Genomic DNA, 24,829 nt, shown 5'->3' on the forward strand with positions numbered 1-24,829 from the left:
GCAAAGAATGTTTTTAGCGACCTACGGCGAAGGTTAATAGCCTTGAATACCATGAAATAATTGTAATTCTTCAAACTTCTATACTGGAAGAACGATTAACAGTTTGCCTGTTCAACCTTCCCACACAAGCCACATACATCTGCAGGACATTTAGTAGCCGTTACTGAAGTGACAGAATTCAAGCTTGCACGCTGCAAGCAATTTATCAAAGTTGTCTGTGTTCAAGGCGTCTTTTGATTAATCTAAATTCTTAAAAGACAAGCATTCTATTTTGTTTGTGCCAGTACTCTGCAGAAAAGCACTCATAATACAGTGGAACCCCCATTTTAAGACTCCTCCCCTGTAAAGACCTTAATTTTTTTCAGATTTTCTGTTCGGAACCTCTGTAAATTCATCTCCATTTTAAGACCCCTTCCTTTTTAAGACCTGATTTTCTCAGATTGTTGGAGGTCTTAAAAGGGGCCGTTCTCTGCAGAGAAACATTGAGAATACCTGACAGTCCGATGATTTCTTTCTTTCTTTCTTTATTTGGTGTTTAACGTCGTTTTCAACCACGAAGGTTATATCACGACGGGGAAAGGGGGGGGCGGGAGATGGGATAGAGCCACTTGTCAATTGTTTCTTGTTCACAAAAGCACTAATCAAAAATTTGCTCCAGGGGCTTGCAACGTAGTACAATATATTACCTTACTGGGAGAATGCAAGTTTCCAGTACAAAGGACTTAACATTTCTTACATACTGCTTGACTAAAATCTTTACAAAAATGGACTATATTCTATACAAGAAACACTTAACAAGGGTAAAAGGAGAAACAGAATCCGTTAGTCGCCTCTTACGACATGCTGGGGAGCATCGGGTAAATTCTTCCCCCTAACCCGCGGGGGGTAGACGCCCATGCAAGACTTCTGTTTTTTTAAGTCTGTAAATTAACCCCCATTTTAATACACCCTCCTTGTTAAGACCCGATTGTTTCTCAGATTTTGTGGAGGTCTGACAAGGGAGTTCCACTGTACTGTCCTTGTCTTGGTGAGTACACAACTCTTTTGTTTTTCAACAGGTCAAAAATGTGTCATTAGTTTACATACAGTGCACATGTAGTTTCTTGTAGTGACCAGCAAACCACATGGTTTTGTTAAATCCACACAAATGCAACCACACACACACACAAACAAAAACAAATACAAGATCATACAGGCCATTTTTTTTGGTTTACAAGCATTAACACACCATGGCAGAGACACATGCATAATTGTACGCAGAGAGCATGTTCTTCCAGTTACGTCTATATACACTCGTACACACTATACACAGCTATCACAATCCACTCAATAATATCATCGACTCTCTCCTCTTCACGAAGGTTACCAGCAGTTATTATTATCATAACAAAAAGTGGCTACATACATACAAGTAAAAAAAAAAAGAAGAAAAAATATAAAAAGGGAAAATGAAAAATGCCAAATCTAAGGTGCAAACGCAGTATAAGAATCACAAAACAGTGAATGATCAAGAAGTGAATTGCAATGTCATCATGATGGTAATCATCATAACAATCATGACTCATATCATACAGTAATATGAGGAAGTTTGTTTGTTTATTTGTTGCTTAACGTCCAGCCGACTACGCAGAGCCATATCAGGACGAGGAAGGGGGGGATGAAGGGGGCCACTTGTCAAGCGATTCCTGTTTACAAATGCACTAACCCATTACTTGTGTCCCAGCAGGCTTTAGTAAAACTAAATTAATACCTACTGGAAGATTACCAGTTTCCAGTATGTTAAAATAGGCTTAACCTATCTACTGCTGGACTTACATCAGAACACTAACAGATTAAACTATACATGAATCGCGAGACAAGCGGCAAGAGAAGAGATTTTTGGAAAAAATACAGGTGAATGAGCAAGAAGGCAGAAAAAAGAAAAAAATTCATGAAGAAAAAGAGAGCATGACAGGAAAGAGGAACCAAAAATCTACCTAACAGCAAACTAGAAAGCTCCTGCGGTTCCAAAACCAGGAGGGGCCTTTAATTTCATAACCGCAGTGCCCCACTGCGGGAATCATGATGGTAATCATCATAACAATCATGACTCATATCATACAGTAATATGAGGAAGTAATAATGAGTAAGCTCACATTTAATATCATCTTGACACCAAAATCTAAACAACGAAGTGACTGTGGTAAGATGAACAAAGTTAAAAAACAAAGGATTACTGTACTCACCGATACAAAGACGACACAAGACGATAACGAATTTTCGCTTCTGGAAGCTTCATCAGGAAAAACAAGAACACAAAAGACAACAAAAAGCAGACGCAACACGGAACGAACAAGGTTTGAAAGAAAATGGAGGGGAAACACGCAAAAACTAGAGTTCCTTCCCCTTTTTGCGTGTTTCCCCTCCATTTTCTTTCAAACCTTGTTCGTTCCGTGTTGCGTCTGCTTTTTGTTGTCTTTTGTGTTCTTGTTTTTCCTGATGAAGCTTCCAGAAGCGAAAATTCGTTATCGTCTTGGGTTGTTTTTGTATCGGTGAGTACAGTAATCCTTTGTTTTTTAATCTTGACACCAGTTGCTATTATCATCCATATGTGATAAGACCACAACAGTGGTGAAAACAACCCAAACAAACAAATGAACAAACAGAAAACTAAGGGCAGTGGATTCAAGTTAATTTTAAAAAAAATAAACTGTTTCATATTTAGTAGTGTTCATGGGTAATTTTGGAATAGCTATGCACATACTTAAGAAGTCAGAAAACATGAATGCATGTTGCAAGGGAAACAACTATTGAAACAATATCAAAATGCTGCGTGTGGCAAGAGTTGTCTCCAGTGGAGAAAAAAATCAACAAGATCACTTTCTGGTTAATTCAGTGAAACTCAAAACCAACAACTACTAAAGTATGCAGCACAAATCCTACAAAAAATCCTTTTTTTTTTAAACACAAAATACACGTTCAAACAAATTAAAGTCAGTCTGATTAAAATAAAAATGATTCGGTATAAAGACACAGACATAAAACTGTTTTCAAAATGAAAACTATATTCTTTGCATCTAATCTTAAATCAGAATGAAACTTGCTTTAAAAGAGCATTATAAGATAAGAAACAAACAAGAGAGCAAGTTAGGCCTCAGGTTCAGAGCAGTGATATATAGTTAGAGAGTTCAGCTTGACCAAGATCTGTGTTTTTGCAGCTTTGTTGAAAATCGTCATACATTTTCTTATCCTTTGATGTGGACTAATATAGTCTTGAGTCGAGCGTTTGAAAATGCCTGAGCCTGAAGGCGGTTGTAACTTACACCTCTTGGTATCAGTCTGCCTTTAGAGATGAGGACGACAGTTGGCCAGATGGCCAGAATAGCGCGCTGCATTTTCCTGCATAGAACTAAATCGTGTCTGCCGCGACGGTGCCTGAGCTAAACATTGGCGGGCACTGCTCACAGCCCGGCACACGGCACTGTAAACATTCCCCCTCCCTTCACTCTCTCGCCACCATCCGCCCTACCCTTGGTCTCATGCCTGGATATACACAACAGAAACAATTTCCTCACATTCACCAAAAATGAAACAGTATTATTTATTATATGTAACAAAGACATTCGCTACCACTTTCTACTTCTTACATGGTATGCATAGAAAAAAACTACAACAAAACACCTTCTAAATGAAAAGTGCAAGTGTTTGTTCATTTGTTTTCTAAGTGTACAGTATTCTTGTCAGTCATGGAAGACTTAAACATTTAAAGCAACACGACACATACGCTTCCATGTCAGGAAACATTCAAATAAAAACTAAGAAAGCGTTGACAGGTACCGGTACAATATTTTGCGATCAACACGCATCAACACATAAACTTTGCGGAATTATAAACGCTCACTCAACTCTAACTACCGCAACCACTGTTTACACTACAGCTAGCATAGAAAATGTCAGGATACAAAAGCATAATAGCAACAGAAGAAAAAACTCTTTGGTTTTGATTGCTAACAATATTTAAAGATGGAATTCTGCAGTGCATGGCAAAACAAATCCACAAATCAATCTGGACAATTACTGTTGCAAAGCTAACCTTCAACAATCAACTCTAATCAATCAATAAAGTCTCAGATACTCAATGTCATTCCAGTCTCAAGTTCAACTCACAAGGGTGCATTTATATAAAAATCAGTGTCCTCTCTCTCTCTCTCTGGCCCTTGTATGATAACTACAATCTACAGTTACATTACTGCTCTCTCTCATTCTCTCTCACACAACCAAACACACACACGTCATCTCTCACTCAAAAGTAATATTCAGCTGAGCCCAACGTGCTAGTCACTGTACAATTTCCCTTCATAAAGAATGACAAGCAATTCAATGACCTACAGTTAAAACAGCAACAGAACATTAGCTTAACTTTTTGTGTCGGTTTGGATGTTAACCTTTCAATTTTTGGAGCCTGTTTTGCGCTTTGAAACAAAGAAATGTTAATTTTACCTTGAGGTAATCAGGGAAAATAAATGAAACAAAACAAACACGCACATAATCACTCTCTTTCACGTGATGAGACCAAAAAGTCGAGAACAGTGTCACAAACAAAAATTACAAACACAAATTTCTGTCAACATAAAGTGAACAGAGAAGTTAATAGGAGCATGTGAGGCTGCAGGCTATGTATATGGTATGTACATGGGTGTTAGTGGGAAAAATCAAAAAACCTGAAAGGCAGGGGTCCAAAATGCTCAAGTTTGAAAGAAAGTTTCTGGACACCGACGAAACCAAATCATAATAAGCAAGATGGCGGCAAATCCAAGGGAGCGAACCGAGAAAGCACGCGAACCGGTGTCAAAAGTCGGATCGGAACCGCTGCTCGTTATTTCAACTTAGCGAAACGAAGCTTTTTTTTCTTCTTTTTTTTTGGAAAACCCGGAAAACCGGAATTTCCGGCTTCAGATTTTTTCAAAAACCGGAAATCCGGCAAAAGCCGGAAGAGTAACACCCATGTATGTACAGAATATTTGTGGGTGCAAATTAAAATCACTACAATACAGTTTGACCAAGCATGGATTGTTGATATTACATTTGCTCTAATTTTAACTGCAAAATTTGATGGGTAGAGACAGACAACAGAAACACATTTGTGCTGTTATTGAAATAATGAAAACTTTAGAAAGCAGGACACTCATACACAACAGAATGCAAAATGATGAAACCATATCTATCTCAAAATAATTGCCATGACATTAACGCATCAATCTGTTGACAAAAGCAAAATAAGATACAAACATTAATGCACTATTTAAGGAATCAGCCCTTCTGCTGTCTTTGAAGCAAACTGTGATCAAACCCTTTTTGCAGCAAAAAAACAAAACCCCAAATGAATCAGTCAGTAAAGTACATGTATCTAATAAATGATGCGAGGACTGATTCTGAAGTCACAGACATCTGTGAGCCTGCATGGGAAAACCAGGCTAAATGGGAACATATTTACTTTTTTACTTTTTGAAATTATATGAAACTTCAGACTTTGACAAATACTTTACAAAAAACAGAATTGATCTAATTGTAATAGTTTTTCCATAGTGCTGTTTTGAAATATACAGGTGAAATCCTTTTGGGATGATGAAGTTGGATGATCATTTATAAAGCGATTTAGCAGAAAATCTGAAGATTGATAATTTGATCCCTTCTGACCTATTTCCATTGTAGCTCGCTGTGTCTTTAGCCAGGTTTTCCCATGCAGGCTCACATATTTTCTTTCATGTCCAAACTTAACTGAAGTTTTACAACAGGCAAAACATAAACGTTTGTCCTCTGACTTTGATGCAAGACAGGAAAGGATGCCTTCAACTTGTGAGCCTGGATGTGTGATAATGGAACAAGGAAGCCCTGAGGTGCTTGAAGACTATCTTCTGAGGAAAAATGTAAAGAGGATGAGCATTTCCAACATGTTGACGTTGCACAGTACACCTTGACGGTACTCTCTAGCTTTGCTTGAAACGAAAGCTTGCAAACATGTATCACCGATGTCCAAGTGAAACCATGTATCTGGAGTTACTTAAGAAAAGCCCTTAATAGTTTAATCCACACACAAACCAAAGCTTGCAAACATGTATCACCAGAAACTCTCTAGCTCTTCTTGTAACGAAAGATTGCAAACATGTATCACCAGACACTCTCTAGCTGTTCTTGAAATGAAAGCTTGCAAACATGTATCACCAGACACTCTCTAGCTGTTCTTGAAACCAAAGCTTGCAAACATGTATCACTAATGTCCAAGTAAAACCACATATCTGGATTATCTTAAGAAAAGCCCTCAATAGTTATCCACACACAGACACACACCCATTAGCATCCACTGGAAGAGGAAAGGCGTATGCTCCATGTACAATTTACATACTCTGTACATTTCAAGTTTCTGTTCTTAAATAATAGCTTTGATGTTTGGCCTTGTTTTTGTTTCTGTCTCTCCTGGTTTTTCCACAGACTGCTAGTACATCTGCCCACTCAAGAAAACTGAGATGAGCCAAGTTACAAAGGGAGTCCAGCAAAAGTGCAAACCACAAAGTCAAACTGTCATGACAACCATATGCAGCTAGACCAAGAGGACAAATGAAGGCCACAGAACATTTCTAACCATTGAAGAAAAAGTCTGACCTAGTTCCAACGCTCCCAACTATCCTAGTTTGTCTGTGTTCTGCAGTTAATTCTTAGCAGCAGTTACCAAAAATGAAAAAAGAAGAAAAGTAATCACAAACTGATCAGCAACCTCTTGAGCAACTGTGTACAAAAACAACTATCAGCGTGAGTTTGTAGAGCAATCACCAGTCTTTGATCATCAAGTCTTTCTTTCTCCTTCATCTTCTTTCAAATCATTTGAGCTCCCTGTACACAATCGTCTCTTACCATTTTGTCGAAACTGAAACCCAAGATCTTCCTCAAGTGCATGCACAACAGTCCCTAAAAATGTCAGCAAAGCTCAAAGAACTAGATACTTGCTTGTAATTTCCACTAGCAAAAAAAATAAAAGAAGGTGTTCCAACCCCTTTGTCCAAGCTCTGGACTTTCACTTGAAAATCTTCCTTCAAACCCCATCAGCTCTTGCATTTTTGTTCAACCTCCAAGTATACGATTAACTCCCTTATTCGAAAAGCAAAAATGGCAAATACAGTTGCACCAAAGGGACAAAAGGGAGCAAACCATGGGTGGGAGCCCAAAATGGAGCAAACCTGGTGTTGGTACATTCAGCTACATAGAGACACACAATGTTATACAAATTACAAGTGTAGTCACCATGGTGCGAATGTTCGCAATCGCTTCTGTTTACACACAAACAATAATCAGAACATGTTTCTGGTGTTTGAGGACCAGACAGTATTAGCTCAAAGAAATAATTGTTGGTTGTTGTTGGTTTTTTTCTGAAGCATCCATTCGACTTTAACTCAAATTCAAATCAGAACAGAGGATCTGTTGGTTTTCAAGGGCAGAATGTGATTAAAACTCACTGTTCAAAACAAGAAGATTTTCCAAAAGCTTATATAATTTTTTTTTAATGAAGCCATACATTACAGGACTGTTTTGGCAGTAGGAAGTTCTTTCACAGTAGGCGATATCTATCATAGCATTCAAATCAACTGAGTGAAACAACGCACTGCCTTGCATACAAACGAGCACAATCTTGAGGCAAAAATACACATTTCATTTTTACACACTGGACGATACATTCCGAACGTGAAGGATGACACATTCTTGGACGATATTCAAATGGAATCAACAAAATGGGATCACATGCGAAGTCCATGTAGTCTTGTGTTCACCAAGAATAAACATTATAAAGCTATGCCATGACACACCAAGAATAAAGCAATCCCATGACACTATGCAGTGTACAAAAGACAATCTATAATGCATTTTCATGTCACTTTTGGCAATGTTTATATTAGTTTATACAGACACATTCAGCAGACAAAATAAAACAAAAAACATCCTAGATGATGCCAACTTGGTGGACAAACAGGTGCATTGCATTTAGTTTTTATCATTTAACATCTGCTATGAATCTTCAGAAAGTAATATTTCTGAATAAATCACGCCAGAAGAAGTCACATAAAACCAAACTTCAGAATTGTGACTGCTACAATTTGTTTGTATAGTCATTTGTTCTTCACAAAAAACGAGAAGAAAAAATGACAACGCACAATCACATGTTCAATCCCAAACCAGTAAATGTCCTTCCTCCCCTCAAATTTGGATAATATTTGTTTCCCCATTTTTCTCTAAAAACAATGTTACCATCAAATTATAATCACTAACTAAACACTTCAACCCCCACCCCAACAAAAACGTGCAAAAAGGAAAGTGAAAATAAAACTGCAAACAAAATCAAAACGCTGGTATTCAGGATCTAGCACGAGTTGACTGATTGCCCATATATATAAATCGAAGATACCGTAACAAACACACAGATCTAATGTATTTCAACTTCAGATGATAACTGCCATGTAGCATGGACAAACAGGGATGATTCTCAGGTATCCCAAGACAAGAAGAAACGTTCCATTTGATTGGCTGATGCCGAGGACAGATGATGTTGTAACGCACATTGGGATAGGTGGGTTCAGAGGATGCATTAAATTGCCGATGGATGCCAGTCCTGATTGCGCAAGGAAGGAGGGAGGGGAACTGCTGTCTATGGATTTCTGCACCTGCAAATAAAGAAAAAAAGTTTGTAGAGATATGCAGTTAATCTATACTTCAGGATGGACAAACACGCACACAGGTATGCCTGTACTAAAGCAAACACACACACACACACACACACACACACACACACACACACACACACACACACACACACACACACACACACACACACACACACACACAAACCACACATGCACAAAATAGTGTACACACACATGTGCATTAGCCATAGTCTGTGCACACAAATCACACATACTTGCACACAAGCTGTGCACACACACACACACACACACAAATGTTTAGTGGCGGTCACTAAACATGAAGTGTTAACTTAGTACTTTAAGTTTTTTCCTAGTAGTACCTTCGCTATTGCAGCAGATATACGCCTCACAATAACCTTTGTGATGGAAACCTAAGTAACCAAAAGGTAAATGAGTTGAAGATCTATTCAAAGCAAAGAGGACACAGAGAGATAGGCAGACATAGTTATGTTATATATGAAGTCTTATATCGCGCGCGTTTCTCCAGACTCGGACTAAAGGGGCAGGGATCTATTTATGCCGTGTGAGATGGAATTTTTTACACAATTCATCACGCATTCACATCGACCAGCAGATCGCAGCCATTTCGGCGCATATCCTACTTTTCACGGCCTATTATTCCAAGTCACACGGGTATTTTGGTGGACATTTTTTATCTATGCCTATATATACCATTTTACCAAGAAAGACCCTTTTGTCAATCGTGGGATCTTTAACGTGCACACCCCAATGTAGTGTACAGGAAGGGACCTGGGTTTTTCGTCTCATCCGAAAGACTAGCACTTGAACCCACCACCTAGGTTAGGAAAGGGGGGAGAAAATTGCTGACGCCCTGACCCAGGGTCGAACTCGCAACCTCTCGCAAGTGCGTTACCACTCCGCCATCCAGTCCGTAACATAGTAACAGGCACAAAGACTGCCGAAGATGAAATGATGTTAACTCCTTGAAAACACTTCACAGAAAAACATCCTACAGTGGAACCCCCTTTTTAAGACCCCCTCCCTTTCAAGACCCCGTTTTCTCAGATTTTCTGTTCATAACCCCTGTAAGTTTACCCCCATTTTCAGACAGCTTCCTCCTTTTTAAGACCTGATTTTCTCAGATTGTTGAAGGTCCTAAAAGGGGGGTTCCACGTATATTTCGCGCTCTCACCGCGACGGCCGAGGTTCGATTCCCCGCTTGGGAAATATTTTTGTTTGCTTTTGTCGTTTACGTTTTTCTTTTTTTCAAACAAGTTAACAATTCGGCTCGCCATCGGCACATGTCAGATCTTGTGGGCACTGTACTTAAACACAATGTCTTTGATATGAACTTCAAACAATGATTTCCTTCCTTCTTCCAATCCATATCCAACCTCTCCGCCCCCCCCCCCCCCCCCCCCCTTTTACACACTCTCATTATGATGGTTCATTGATATTCCAAATCCAGGATATGGCATTCCCGGGACACAAATCAATGCCCGCCTGCACCCTTTCAAAGTCAAATCAATTGATGAGGAAACAATGAAACGCTCTGCATCGTGGTAAGGGAACCCCCAGGCTCATCTGACGGGTATTGGGATAATTAATTGCAGCAGAACATGATTAGCAATGCGCAGTAGTTTTATTCCTTTTTTCTTTTTAAGGGAAAACTGGTGTCGTAACATGAATCATCGGGACAACTAGAGTTGCGTTTTCACATCCGAATGGTGAGGCCATTGAACAGGCAAAATGCATAAATGTGTATGCACATGCATGCATGTCCGTGCATGAACGTGACTAATGTGCACACATACAGCCACACAGAAAATCACAAGTGTAATTGCTCAACTGGAAATTGTTACCACTCTTTAATCCGCGGAATCTCATTTAGCAATGAATGGCTTGAAACATGTTATTTGAATTAACGTAGTAAAAGTACATTAAATTAAAACTGTCTACATTTTATCAGAGGGTACATGTACAGGAGGGAGCAAGAGAGGTAGAAAGAGAGACAAAAGAGAGAGCCTAACTGACGCTGATGGGGTCAGATTATGTCGACCAAAAGAGTGGGATTCCCTGTAGGTGGAGTTCCTGGAGGGGGATTCCCTGTATACAGGGAATACCACAGGATTTAGTTCCTGTAGCGTGTCGCTGATATCGCTGAAAGTCACGTGATGCTTGGCGACATCGGTAGAATTTGATGTTTTTCAATCTTTTTTGATATTTCTTAGAAATTTGAGTATGGTTTGCAAGTTTTATTGAAAAACTCCACCCTGTGGGATTCCCTGTATACAGGGAATCCCCCTCCAGGAACTCCACCTACAGGGAATCCCACTCTTTTGGTCGACATAGACCCCATCAGCCTAACTGACAGACAGACGGAAGGAAGAAAAGATACGGAGTGAAAGACACAGAAAGACAGATAGAATGACACAGTAACAGACAGAGGGAACAAGATGGAGGGAAAGAGACAGACATAGAGACACAGACAAACAAACAAACAAACAGAGAGACAGAAGGAACAGACAGACAAACAGACAGAAGGAAAGAGACGGAGGAAAAAACCCAGAGAGACAGATTGAATGACACAGACAGACTTGGGGAAGAGATGGAGACAGAAGAAGGACAGAATGACTGAATAGGGAGAGGAAAGGACGATCTCATTCTCAGTACTCCAGGCATTACACCATGAAAGCGGAGGACTGGAAGTAGGACACGCATCCAGGCTTGATGTTTTATCTCAACTAGCAGAGACATGTTTATAGAGGCAGTATCAAGCAGATATCAAGAGTGTGAGCACCGGGCCAGACAGCAATCATCTCCTCATTCCCTCCCCATCTTGACCCCCCCCCCCCCCCCCCCCCCCAACCACTGGCCTTTCTGGTGCTTTCCTAGGCACAGGGCTGTAACCTCTCTGGCTGCTTATTATAATATTCCACTGGCTTGCCCCAGGCCCTTATTGATTCATTCCTAAACACAAAGCTACCTACCCCAAAGAATGTTGATATTTATTACTACATGTAGAGTGGAACCCCCCTTTAAAGACCCCCCAATTTAAGACCCTGTTTTCTCCGATTGTCTGTTCATAACCTGTGTAAATTCACCCCCATTTTGACTCCCTCCTTTTTAAGACCTGATTTTCTTGGAATTGTGGAGGTCTTATAATTAATAAGGGGGTTCCACTGTAGTTTCCTCCAGGCCTTTTGGGGTTCTTTAATACACACAGGGCGACCTCTCCCCAAGGATGTTACATGTTACTTTCACCAGCTCACCCGCCAACTGCAGGTGTATATAATCTAAATATTCTGATGTCCAGGGAAAACTTGTCTTTGGTTTCCTTTGGCTGGCTACCTTGATCATAGGTGTCACTTTCAACTTCCTCCCCCTGAGCACAAGGCTAGCTGTCAGACTCCTCCCCTGAGCACAAGGCTAGCTGTCAGACTGGTTCTGAGTCTAATTTAATAAGCAGCTGTCCTTTCATAAACATGACTGGCTGTCTGAGAGGCTACCTGTCAATCCCAGCTGCCCCTCTTCTAAATGAGTTACTCTTTTTTTTTTCTTCTTCTGCGTTCGTGGGCTGAAACTCCCACGTACACTCGTGTTTTTTGCACGAGTGGAATTTTACGTGTATGACCGTTTTTTACCCAGCCATTTAGGCAGCCATACGCCGTTTTCGGAGGAGGCATGCTGGGTATTTTCGTGTTTCTATAACCCACCAAACTCTGACATGGATTACAGGATCTTTTTTGTGCGCACTTGGTCTTGTGCTTGCGTGTACACACGGGGGGTGTTCGGACACCGAGGAGAGTCTGCACACAAAGTTGACTATGAGAAATAAATCTCTCGCCGAACGTGGGGACGAACTCACGCTGACAGCGGTCAACTGGATACAAATCCAGCGCGCTACCGACTGAGCTACATCCCCGCCCCTAGTTACTCTTTTGAATGAATACATCTTTATACAGAGGAACCCCCGTTTTAAGACACCCCATCTGAAGATTCCCCCTTTTCTCAGACTGTCTGTTCACAACCTCTGTAAAATTACCCCCATTTTAAGGCACCCTTTTTCTTTCCCTAATACATATCTATATTAGACAGGTCAGGATACAGTAACTAATAATATTCTGTCAAATCGTGCAGACACCAACATATTGCTTCCCTTAAAAAGCTACATCACTTGTTGTCAAGCGTTAGATGTGACATTTAAATTCATCAAATAATCACAGATTTGTAAGGATTCTTTTAAGATAATATACTATTATCATTGCCTAAAACCATGTGCTTTCCTTCAGTAAAAATACAGAAAGCACATAAAGTCTTACAAGCTGCAGGGATCTATACTCAGGAAGTGTACCATGAAATGATCACGAAATTTAACGTCCTCTTCCTCTAACCAATGTGAGAAGTTAAACACTGCTGTCAGTGTGTCCACTGTACTGATGATGTCTAGCCTGTTTGACCTACAAGAACACCACACTCACAATGCTCCACTAAAGAAAAACTCTAAAAATATTAGGTTTAATCTAAAAGGGAGGGAGTTTTAAAATGGAGGTGATTTTACAATATATATATATATTTATTACCAATTCATTTTTTTTTTTTTTCATTTTTCATTACTTTATTGTCCCATCGCTGGGAAATTCGGGTCGCTTCCTCCCAGTGGAAAGCTAGCAGCAACGGAGTCGCGCTACCCAGGTGTCTGCGTGTTTAGGTGTATTCAGCCACCTGCACTTATGGCAGAATGACCAAGGTCTTTTACGTGCCATTGTGATGACACGGGGGTGGGACATGGCTTCCGTCTCTGGGTCTGCACATAAAGTTGACCCGTGTCCGTCCCGGCCCGAATTCGAACCTGCAACCTTCCGATCACAAGTCCAGTGCTCTACCAACTGAGCTACCGGGCCCCATATGGCTTTTTGACCAATCAGGACGGATTCTAGGTGACCCTCTAAATGTTATAACGTTCAGGCAGGGACTCTTTTTGTTTATCACGCTAAAAATTAACAAGACAAAGTAAAAATGTAATTCAACAATATCAGCGTGATTTATTCTAAAGAATGACACTTCAAATGCTGTCAGGTAATACTCTCTTTATCTAAATAATACTGAAAAGCGAGTTTTGTCGGTGGGTGCGTAACGGAACAGCAAGGCACCGCCCATCGTCTGAGTGTGCAATGCCGACCGCTCACTTGAAATCTAAATGATCAAAGTTCGGAAAAATCAAGCGAAATTGCGCCACTCGCTTTACATCAAATGTATCTTTACGTCATTTCCCATCCATCTGGAGTCAGTTCTAAATCTGTCGCTCTCTGTTCAAAGAGAAAAAGCGAAGCAACCGAAACGCATGTTCAACATGTTTTCTTGTGAGATTGTTGTGTGTCAAAGGCATTTGACCTGTGAATATTCATCACGTCAGGTGTGTTACTCTGATTGGCTGACTCAGGTCACGAGAATTCTTTGACTGACAGGCATAATCAGGTAGAAGCGCTCAAGTTCCCAATGCGGCTGTTCTGTCTAATTCGTGGGGTTGCTTCGAAATTTCTTTTGGTCAAATTAAACGGTAATAAAACCGTTATTTCTAATATGCTGACTGTTAGCAAATGATAACCGACATGTCTCACAAACGATATCAGCATTCGCCTAAAAGGCTCATGCTTGATATCTTTTTTCTCGACATGTCTTGTTATCATTTGCTAACAGTCAGCATATTAGAAATAACTCATAATATATATATATATATATACTAGATGAATACCCGCTTCGCCGGGTACGGCTGCGCCGGGAAGAAGTCGAGCTGAATACCCGGCTGCGCCCGGGACCCGGCTATGCCGGGTGTACGCCGGCTTTGCCGGCGCACCGCACGGAGGAAGGGAGATAACCGCGGCTGAAAACACTGGAGAAGATAAGGAAGAGTTACTGGGAATGGATCCAGAGAAAAACCAAAATCGGTTCAGCGCTGCGCGCTGAGAGCATATGTTGAAATATCTCATCGATGAGGTTGTATCCGGGGTGTAGCTGAATACGGTCTCCAAATTTGAAAAAGATCCACCGAGAACTTTGGCTTGGCATCGCGGACACACACACAGACAGACACAAGTCGTATAATATATATATTATATATATTAATATATATATATATGTTATCAACTGAAAATGTGAAAATCTGTTTTTAATTTGACTGTATCATTCCAATGAGAGTCCACACATTCCACACTCCCCACTATAACTGTGTCATGTGCCTGTGGTTTTTACCTGTATACAGATAGGCTGTCTGATTCCATCTGTGTGTCTGTGTCATGTCACTGCTGACAATGAATTACACATCAATCAATCTAACACTCAAGGCCACCTGTCATTTAATGACCCTGTCATCTATTCATTCACTTCTGCCATATCAAACTTGGCCAAAAAAATATTGTATCACTTTTTGTACCTCAGGCCGCTCAACTAAAAAGCATAAACCTTGACGCGCTGTCTTTGTCTTCTCTGGACAAGTCTGGTATTACACATTTACAGGTACTCTTCGTACTCTGAAGGCCCAACCAATCCCACCTTATTCCCAACTCCGTTCCCTCTTTTAAATAAACATCTAACACTGTGTTGTATCCCACAAGATTTCGTTCTGTGGTGTTTTTGTTTCACTTTTGCTCTTCATCCATAATTTGTTCTAAATGCAAGCCTTCTTCCCTCAGCGTTTTACTTTCTTGTGTGTGTGTGTGTGTGTGGAGGGTGGTGTGTGTGTGTGAGTGTGTGTTTGGTGGCTGGGGGGGGGGGGGGGGGGGGATCAGGAGTGGAGGAAAATATAAGCGGGCTGCCCTGTGCTAACCTTGATTCTTTTCAGACAGCTTAACTTTTCACCACCACAAGTGTCCTTTCAATCCACACACTGTCACACACTCCTCCCTCTTCCCCTCCTTCCCCCTTGTAAGCCTTTTCTCTAATCTTCTTATAAGCCACAGGGAGAGGTCCTAAACAGTGTGATTAGCCCACAATACAGGCACACTGGTAGGCCTTTGGGCGGTGCAAACAGTGGCTGTCTTTTTGTGCCATCCCAAGCCTGCCAAAGCACTACAAGTACAACTTGCCTTTTTTGGTGTGCTTGTCACAATTTAACAGGCAGAGGCTGCATGTGAAATGTGTGATGCTAAATGACTAATCAAAATAATCTGCTGCGTACATTCATCATGTTGGAACAAAAGTCATAAGATTATAACTTCTATAATTCTCAACAGTCTGGGCATGAGTTATTCTGATTTGTGTTAATTACAGATGGAATTGTGTCCATTCCGAGGCAAACACATAGCTTCACCAATGAACCATTCAGATTAGAAAACAGTACCCAGCAAGATTTCAGAAGCAAAACTGTGTCATTTCAGAGTTGTACTTGTGGTACTTTAACAATAAACAGTAGCAGCCCCAGCAGGCAGCAACCAATAACAGCAAGACTTTACTCATTTCCGGAGGCAGTGTATCCACTGATAAGTGCTGGCTGGCAGTCCCACCCACTTTATTAGACCACTGCAGCAACCACTCCACACTTCACCACTGGAGGCTGCATTCCCTGGCTATCTCACTCTCAGTATCTGGCCCCAGGCAGTTTAAAACTTCCAGCAGCTAGGGTCTATTAGGCCTGAGGGACAAGTGCCCCAAGGACCCAGAATGTGTACAAAGTGCATGCAGCCACTATCACTGTCAGTGTCCGCTAGACCTCTTGTCCAGGCCTCAAATCTTTGAGTTTGACCACAGGTGCTGGAATTGGTTAAAGTATCCATACTGTGGAACCCCCCTTTTCAGTCTTTTCCCACTCTAAGACCTTTCTCAAATATTCAGCTCAAAGCCTCTGTAACTGTGTAAGTTTACCCTCACTTTAAGTTTAAGACAGAGTTTTCGGATCTGAAATTTCTCAGATTTTAGGAGGTCATAAATGGGGGGGTACTACCGTAGTAACTGAAATGTTTTGCTGGGAGTCTCTGTGTCAGTCTGGAACTGAGTGAGGATTGTTTGTCATTCGTAATCACTGGGCACACGCTAAGGACAGTGAACACTCTCAATGACTGGAAAAGTCAAAACATATAATAAAAGAGACATAATATTAATAATCTAATAAATTTATATTTAATAATCTAAGTAATAAGTAAATAAATAATGAACACAGGGGGAGGATGAGGGGGCTAGATTACAAAAAATGAAGTCACATGAGTACCAGATAACTAAAAGCAATGGCAGCTTGAGCAGCTGCTAAATCAATTTCAATGCCTACCTACTGCTGATTATTCCCATGATAGCAATGCAGTGATAGCAAGCCTGCTAGACAAAGGTTTGTCCCAATACATTCAAAAGGATCAGCCACCATGATAGAGCCACCATGGGAAATGTTACAATTCTTACATGACCCCCCCCCCCCCCCCCCCCCCCCTCTTCTGTTGACTTGAAAGGAATAGAGGCTGCACACCAGGTGATAAGAGCCTTGTCAAAGTTGCATGAACTGCGCTGACCCCCCTCCCCCTTAAGGCTGTGCGAAGTGTAACACTAACAGGATGAAGAGAAAGGACTACAAAGCTCCATGGATTCAGACACCTGTGCAGGGATGACCAAATCCACGGTGGGTTGCCAGGGACAAGTAAAAAATCCGCCAGGCTAGTAGAAGCTGTCTGGAAGCTCGCCCAGCTGGCTAGTAAACATTCTGGTCACATACAAAGCAACTTCTGGTTTTACTTTTGAGTTTCATTTTTAAAAGCCAAATAAACACTGCACATGCAGAAACTTCTGTCAGATCTGCAAAATCGCTGCCATGTTCGAGTGACACAAGAACAAGACTTCCATCTCGGATGAGCTTTCGACGTTTCATTAGAACTGTTTCTACTTTCACTACTGATTTTAAACACGCATTTTCTATTATCAGGTGAACCCGCATAAAAAATATCTTGCAAAGACTGATGCTGAAAAAAGCAAACAGCATAAGAAAGAGAAAAGATTGACCATTCAAAGAACATTGGCAAGTGATTGCCGATAGCGAAGAAGAAAGTCGTACATTTGAGTTGGATGGGAAAATAATGGTGGGTTTTATTTTAATCAAAATTCTTAAGAACATAGGAACAGGGAAAACAACGCAATTTCGTTTGGAACAGCATTGCTCAAGTTGGAACAGGTCAAGTCACTCGAAACAAAGATGGCTCATTGCAACTTGCGTCAGTGAAGAACGTTGCATAAAAGCCAAACAAGAAGCCAGCTGAGCGCGGTCCAGTTGTCGCCCGTACGTACCACCGCTATTTTGAGTGTATAAAAATTTATAAATATAAATCTGACAATCATCCATACCAACACTGTTTCATTGTTTGTTGGTCTGGTGTTTACCGGGCCTGTGGAGTTTCTGGCGGGCTAGCAACTTTCTTGGAGTTTCTCGCCCGGCTGGCGACTTAAATGTTTGAGATCTGGCCATCCCTGCCTCAGAGCCTGTGGCTCTAAAGAGATACATGTATTCAGACACCTGTGGCTCTAAAGAGATCTGTGGATTCAGAAACCTGTGGCTCCACAGAGCTCCAAGGATTCAAACACCTCTGGCTCTAATTCTAAAGAGATTCATGGATTCAGACACCTGTGGCTCTACAGAGATCCATGGTTTCAGACACCTGTGGTTTGACCCCTGCAGACCCTTGGCAGTCATCCACTTCAAAATCAGGCCTGCATCATCAGCTTACAGCCTAGGCTGTCAGTGAATGTGTCAGATCCTGGTCTCCAGAAGATACTGTGTCACACTTACTGACTAAGGTTAAATTGCTACTGTAGTATACATGTATGTACATGTGATGCACTTCGTCTCGAATTTATAGGTCAGATTTTCACTGTGAAGTGTGATTCATGAGTGCTTTTCGTAATGAAAGAGATCATTTGTCAAATTCAACAACAAGTCTCTGTGTCGAATACCATGATGACACACTACATACATCATAAATTCATACGACTCGAATTTCTATTATCTACCGCCACTTCTTCTATGATCTACTCACTAACTTGGGCATATTTCCTCAGTCATATTCTCTTAGTGGGTTTATGGATGGACCATGGGCCTGAATCAATACTCAATAAACTCTTGTAGTTGAACAGTTTGTAAGACTAAATTTCTGCTGCTTGCACACATGAACTCAGTATCTGCTTCAGATTACACTGATGTAACATTGTAAAGTGTAACTTACACTTTACAATGTTACATCAGTAAGCATGATGTGCTAGTGTCTACGCCCTTACTTCACTTCAGTAATGTATGTTTCTGAGTACATTGCAGGGTTTAGCCTGGGAGAAAAAGGCAATGGGACATTTTTCGCCCTCAACCAAATTCCGATGGGACATAGTGGAAGGCAAGAAGCGCAAAAGAGGCCTGTACGCATTTGATCAAAGATGCAAAATGGTGCAATATATGGTACCATCTGAGAATTAGCCGCTATATTGTGCTATCTCTGTATATATGGCCAAGAATCTGTCAAGGAGTCTAAAAAGTGTTACAATTTTTAGACTTGTTTAAACCTCCTTAAATTTACATGAATAAACATCTCGGTATTCCTGTCCTTCAATTGCAGCATTTTATTTTCCAGTCAAGTGTTCGGTTTATCAAATATTTGCAGATAAAGCACAAATGACTGTATGTCACATTTACACCATAACATAATTTCAAGGTGCTGTCATTTCCTTAGGTTCAGCTTTAGGCAACTGTTTCACTATCCAATGGCTTGATGGCTGAATGTAGAGTTGATCTGTACTAAAGCAACACTTGAAAAAAGTTTCTCCTGTCTCAATATAACTTATAAGCAAAATCATTTATCCGTTAGTTACTTTACACCAAAGCCCAGAATCAAAGATACAATTCAACATTTACCTATTTACACTGTTTTAAAACAATGAAATTCTCTATGGAAGTGCAGAAAAGGTTCCAGTAAATTTTAATGTCATTTGTTTTGCAAACCTTAACCTCAATCATCAGGTTATTATGTAATTTGAAAAAAGCACGGTCAGCGGTGTAGAAATTATTATTAAATCACCCTCTTTAAATATTTTTACACTATTTTGGTCCGCAGTTTTTTGAGTTACAAACAAGAAATCGTAACAAATCCTTTTCACGATAGAATAGTCAGGTTGGTACTCCACTACAGTACCAAATGTTAATTTTACCCATGATCTGTACGTTACTTTACACCAAACAGCAAGTACAAGGTACTGATTTTACATTTAATGGGCTATGCTCACATCAGTTAAACAGTATTTCTAACTGGTTTGTTCTAAGCTACCTGTCTCAAGTCAAAATAAAGGGTTAAATTAATGGTTGTGCCTTTTTGGTTGTGTGTACATCTTTACACAAAAGGATGGTGTAAAGTAACATACAGAAGGCTCCGAAGATCTGCAGGTCCATTTGAAGGGTAATTTCTCTTTTATTTAGCTCATAAACCCTCAACAGACTTATGTGCTGTTTTTAGCATTATTATGTGCTGCATATGGTCTCAGTAAAAAAACAAGGTGATGTATGTTACATTTAGTGATTTACACCAAAATGTCCCAACAGTGGTCCTTCTGAGGTAAATTTTGTCATTCAGTGTGCTTGTTTTCATGTTGAAACAAAGGTTTGGTCTTGCTGGTTGTTCTTAAGCACTGATAAGTTATCTTCTGTCTCTAAAACAAATTCATTGTCATTTTCAAGTATTCTCAGTATGTACGTTACATTTACACCCTTGTCAGAAGGCCTCACTTAAATCTCTCTACAAGCCAACAGGTGCAAGCACTAGGAATCCTGTGACCATAGTTTAACTACCAGGTGTCTGAGGTATAAGAAAACACACACTTTTGAGTATTATGCCATTATTTAAAGACTGTGACAAAACTTGTTTGGGCAAGTAGATACAATTTCATTTACACCAAACGCATATTTTTAACTTTGAAGTACAATTAAAATTAAATTACAACAAACACAACTTTTTCGCTCAATTTAAAAAAAATTACAATCATCCTACCTAATGACCTTCCTCTGCAATGATTTTTAAGTAAGTTTGACCAGAAACATTTTTTTAAGATAGTTTCCCTTTTTTCATGATTATTTACACCAAATGTAACATACAGACCAGCTAAAAAAGAACGCTCAAAATCCAAAACCTATGTTCAGATCAAACATTCATTAATCTAACATATGTTTCTCCATCCATTTCTGGACCTATTAAAAATTAGATTGAGATGATACCCTTATCAGTAACTTGGTTATTCAATGCCCAATGTACCATGCGTTTTGCGTAACGCCTTGTGTGCCCAAAAAGGTGCTTTTTTTCTTGAACAAAGTCAATTTTCTCAGCATCCAGACGACTGACAGACATAAATTTGGTATGGATAGAATCTGCATGAGGAATACTTCATAACAGTATTGTTTATATTGTACTTGTAGTCATTTAAAAACAGAATAAAATACAAAGTAATAAAAGTATCCAGAACAGGATTTTTGCATTTGGACACCTTGACAGATTCCTGACCAATATATATGTGTGTGTATGTGTGTGTGTGTAATCCAATGTAAAGTGTACATTTGGTGGTGCAGTGGTATGTAAGGCCAAAAAAAAAAATAGGTGTGGTTACGGTAACATAGCCCAAAAAAATAGGGTAGGTAGGTAGGCAATCACTTTATTTTTTTTTTTACTTTTTTTTCTAATGTGTACAAATTAAACCTACTTGACAGGGAAATAAGTGTGCGACACGGGCGCTTTCGCTTTCATTGCGTTTTTTGCACTCGTTTTTTGTTTTTTTTTTTTTGTTTTTTTTTTGACTAATGTAATAAAAAGTTATAGGATCGGCCCCTAAAAATAGGGTAGGTCGGGTTACCGTAACCACACCTATTTTTTTTTTAGGCCTAATCTCAATGCGCCCTTTGACTCACTAAATTATAAAGGGAATTGTGATGGGCCATTTTCAGATTTAATGCGCCAATGGCACACTAGTAAATGAAACCCTGCATTGTATCACTATAAGTGTTGTTTCCAGACTCAGGAGTCAGAGGAGGACACTACTGTCAATACTGAATAGGTTAGTTGGACCTGGCCTAAAAAAAATGTCCAGGTGCAAATGCCCTGGCTATGAAAAACATTGTTCTGTCAGAAGACTTCCTGTGTCAAAACTATCGAACGGTCGACCAGCTAGAAGTCAGAACAATGAGTCAGATAAAAACCGTTTGTGTCAGTAATCAAACTTAAAGACCGAGACCTGAGAACAACACTGGAGTACATACAATAATATATCATTATCAATGTAGGTTCTCACTTTATTTGATATTGATGTTCACTCATTTTTTGGCTTTCTCCCACTAACTTACTGACTAACAGTAACAGTATCACAGTTTGGATGTAATATCACACACTGCACGCTATTTCTTTTCATCACTTGCTTTGTTGGTGAGTTTTCTGAACATTTAAATAAAACTTAATCAAAACTTTTTTTAAGATTAATTAAAAGATTAAATGGATGTAATTAAAGGAGGTTAATGAACCTACAGCTTCTTCGTTCCATCAACAATCTGTCAAACAGACTTGTAATTGTAAATGAACATATACACCTCAGTGTCAAACTCAGAGGCTTAACATTATTTATAGATCAACAGGAAAGAGAGGTTGGAGGAAGAGTTTAAAAACTGGACAGGAAAGGGTAGTGGGTCAAATGATTTAACTAGATGTTTTCGGCCTGCCTTACACTACACACAGCTTAGCACAGGTGTACACTACGTGCCGATCACATTAAACTTTCACATGGAATTGCCCCGCTGTTTAAAGATTCAGTGTTTGTGACAGGTGTGTACAAAATACAAGTACCTACCTGAAAAGAAAGGCAGTATTTTTTCTATCCTGAACAATGAGAAAGAGGTAGGCCATAGGGTCCACACGGATCTATGTAGGTGTGTGTCTGTATACACACATGTATGAAACAGCAAGAAAGTAGGAGGCAGGGTGATGAGAGGGGGTTGGTGGAGACAGAAAGAGAGAGCGTGTGTGTGCTTGTTTGTTGAGAAATAGTATGGGTAAAACTAAAAGGGGATTGGCGTATGAGGAAGAATTTAATACAAGTTTTACAACTTAAAAATGTTACAAGTTACAACCCACTGAAAAGTACACTTCTGTGGCAATGGTTATTTTGTATTTCTAATACAAGACAGACACAAAAACCATCTGCACAGCCCTGACTGGTGAGTCTGGTCTAAATTAAACACAGAAAGTAACCATACATTGTATGAGATAAACACTAATATTTAACACACAACATTGAAAATGAAACCATACCATTCGGTGATGATGATAAGTGTTGTTTTACACCTCATGGTAAAACCATTTGAAGCATGCTCCCAGGTGCTACCCCTACTTAAACTTAAAGTTAAAGATAATCATTCAATGATTCACGACTTCAAAAGGTAAGTCTTCACAGCCGAACGTAAAACACAATAAGAAAAATACTCACCATAATATCTATAAACTTTAAAGAATACTGCAGCAACCCTTGGCCTCTTTCACCGGTGAGCTGTTCATTTCTCGCACAATCTCAATAAAGAGTTCATTGACGTTCTGGGTGCTCTTCGCAGACGTTTCCAGGTATGGACATCCCCAGTGCTGTGCTAACGAGGCGCCCTCTGATATCTGAACTTCACGTTGCGATGACAGGTCAGCCTTGTTGCCCACAAGAATCATGGGAATGCGGTCGAGTCCCTTCACCCTCATAATCTGGTCTTTCATTGTCTTTATGTCCTGGAATGTCTGTAGACTCGTAATGCTATACACTATGACAAAACCTTGACCGTTTTTGATGTAGAGATCCCGCATGGACGCAAACTGTTCTGTCCCGGCTGTGTCCAGTATCTCCAAAACAGACGGCGCACTGTCGACCTCGATTTCCTTGCGGTAGAAGTCCTCGATTGTCGGGTCATACTTTTCCATGAATGTTCCAGACACAAATTTGACAGTGAGGGCACTTTTTCCGACACCCCCACTGCCCAAAACCACCACCTTGTACTCCTTCATGGCTGTGATCTTGTTTCAATCACAATGTCGTTCGAACTGCTCACACAGTCCTCTTCTTCGGAAGGCACGACGGGATGCTGAGGATATCTGGAACATCACAGAAAGCTTCATGAGAAACAACAAAAGACCATACAAACCTTCTCACTACTTCAAAGCCAATCCTACCATTGACATATCCATTAACACTCAAAACATGACACACGGTCAAATAAACACACACTGACCAACTATCACACTGTTCAGCAACTGGGCAAAACCGCTGAGCACACTTTGTAGTTCCCTCGGACACAAAACACGTCCCAAATGTAATCATACTACTGAACACCAGCGCCACATGCTCTCTCTCTATGCGGTGCGTTTGAAGGCTTGGTCGAAACAGTGATGACGACAGAAAGTTGTCTTTTCAATTCATGTCGTCTGCTTCTCATTCTCAGCCCTTCCTCAAATTTGCGGAAACACAGGTGGGCGTGGGTGTCCTTGTCTATCAAACGCTTCCGTACTCAAGGCAAAATTTCACTGAAACTACTCAGCAACCAGAATACTCATCGACAAGCAGTCGCATCACAGTAATGACAATGTAGCTCGTACACAGACCACGGCCAGCTACAGGAGTAGAGGCGACACCGTGACACACTCGTCAAAATGGAGACCCGGGGGTCGCACTTGTCAAACTCTCTGAAACTTCTCAACACTCGTCTGTGTCCCAACTTACCCGGCTTTTACTATTACAAAAATAACGTCAAAACTCAACAGTAACTCACACAGAAGGGCTAAGGTCCTGAAACGCGTGAAAAGGAGCCAGCAAAGTTTGTTTTGTGCCCGTTCAGGCGAACTCCAATGGTCGCCATCATAGGTTGGGTCAGCTGGTAACTGTTTCAGACTCCGCCGTCAAAGAGTGCTCAGTGGCGTCAGCAGCGAGAAAAACCTCTGTTCGGTGTTGTCCGAAAACTGAGGTTGCTACTGAATGTCCGTTTTTGCCCCTTCTCAAACAGTATCTAGTCTTGCGTCTTTGAGTGAGTCAGATCCAATATAGTGTTGTGACGGTTCTGTAGACAAAAATGACGCGTGAGTGAACTCGATATCAATGATGATAAATTATACATCGCGTCAGATGCA

The 24,829-nt window shown here is 40.4% G+C and overlaps 1 protein-coding gene across 1 annotated transcript; it reads right to left on the reverse strand.

Moving 5' to 3' along the window:
* Nucleotides 1-1,182: 1,182 nt before the first annotated feature.
* Nucleotides 1,183-24,777, reverse strand: LOC138983852 (ras-related protein Rap-2c-like). The gene is made up of 3 exons (XM_070357193.1): nucleotides 24,475-24,777; nucleotides 23,157-23,800; nucleotides 1,183-8,687 (listed from the first exon to the last, which is right to left on the reverse strand). The coding sequence occupies exon 2, from the start codon at nucleotides 23,711-23,713 to the stop codon at nucleotides 23,174-23,176; it is 540 nt and encodes a 179-aa protein (XP_070213294.1). The 5' UTR covers nucleotides 23,714-23,800; nucleotides 24,475-24,777; the 3' UTR covers nucleotides 1,183-8,687; nucleotides 23,157-23,173.
* Between the last annotated feature and the right edge of the window lie 52 nt (nucleotides 24,778-24,829).

This window comes from Littorina saxatilis, linkage group LG13 (genome assembly GCF_037325665.1).
Source record: "Littorina saxatilis isolate snail1 linkage group LG13, US_GU_Lsax_2.0, whole genome shotgun sequence".
In the NCBI taxonomy this organism is placed as follows: Eukaryota; Metazoa; Mollusca; class Gastropoda; order Littorinimorpha; family Littorinidae; genus Littorina; species Littorina saxatilis.

Bases quoted from the DNA above. Each gene is read 5' to 3' on its own strand.
- LOC138983852 (XM_070357193.1), bottom strand. From the start codon at position 23,713: ATGAAGGAGTACAAGGTGGTGGTTTTGGGCAGTGGGGGTGTCGGAAAA.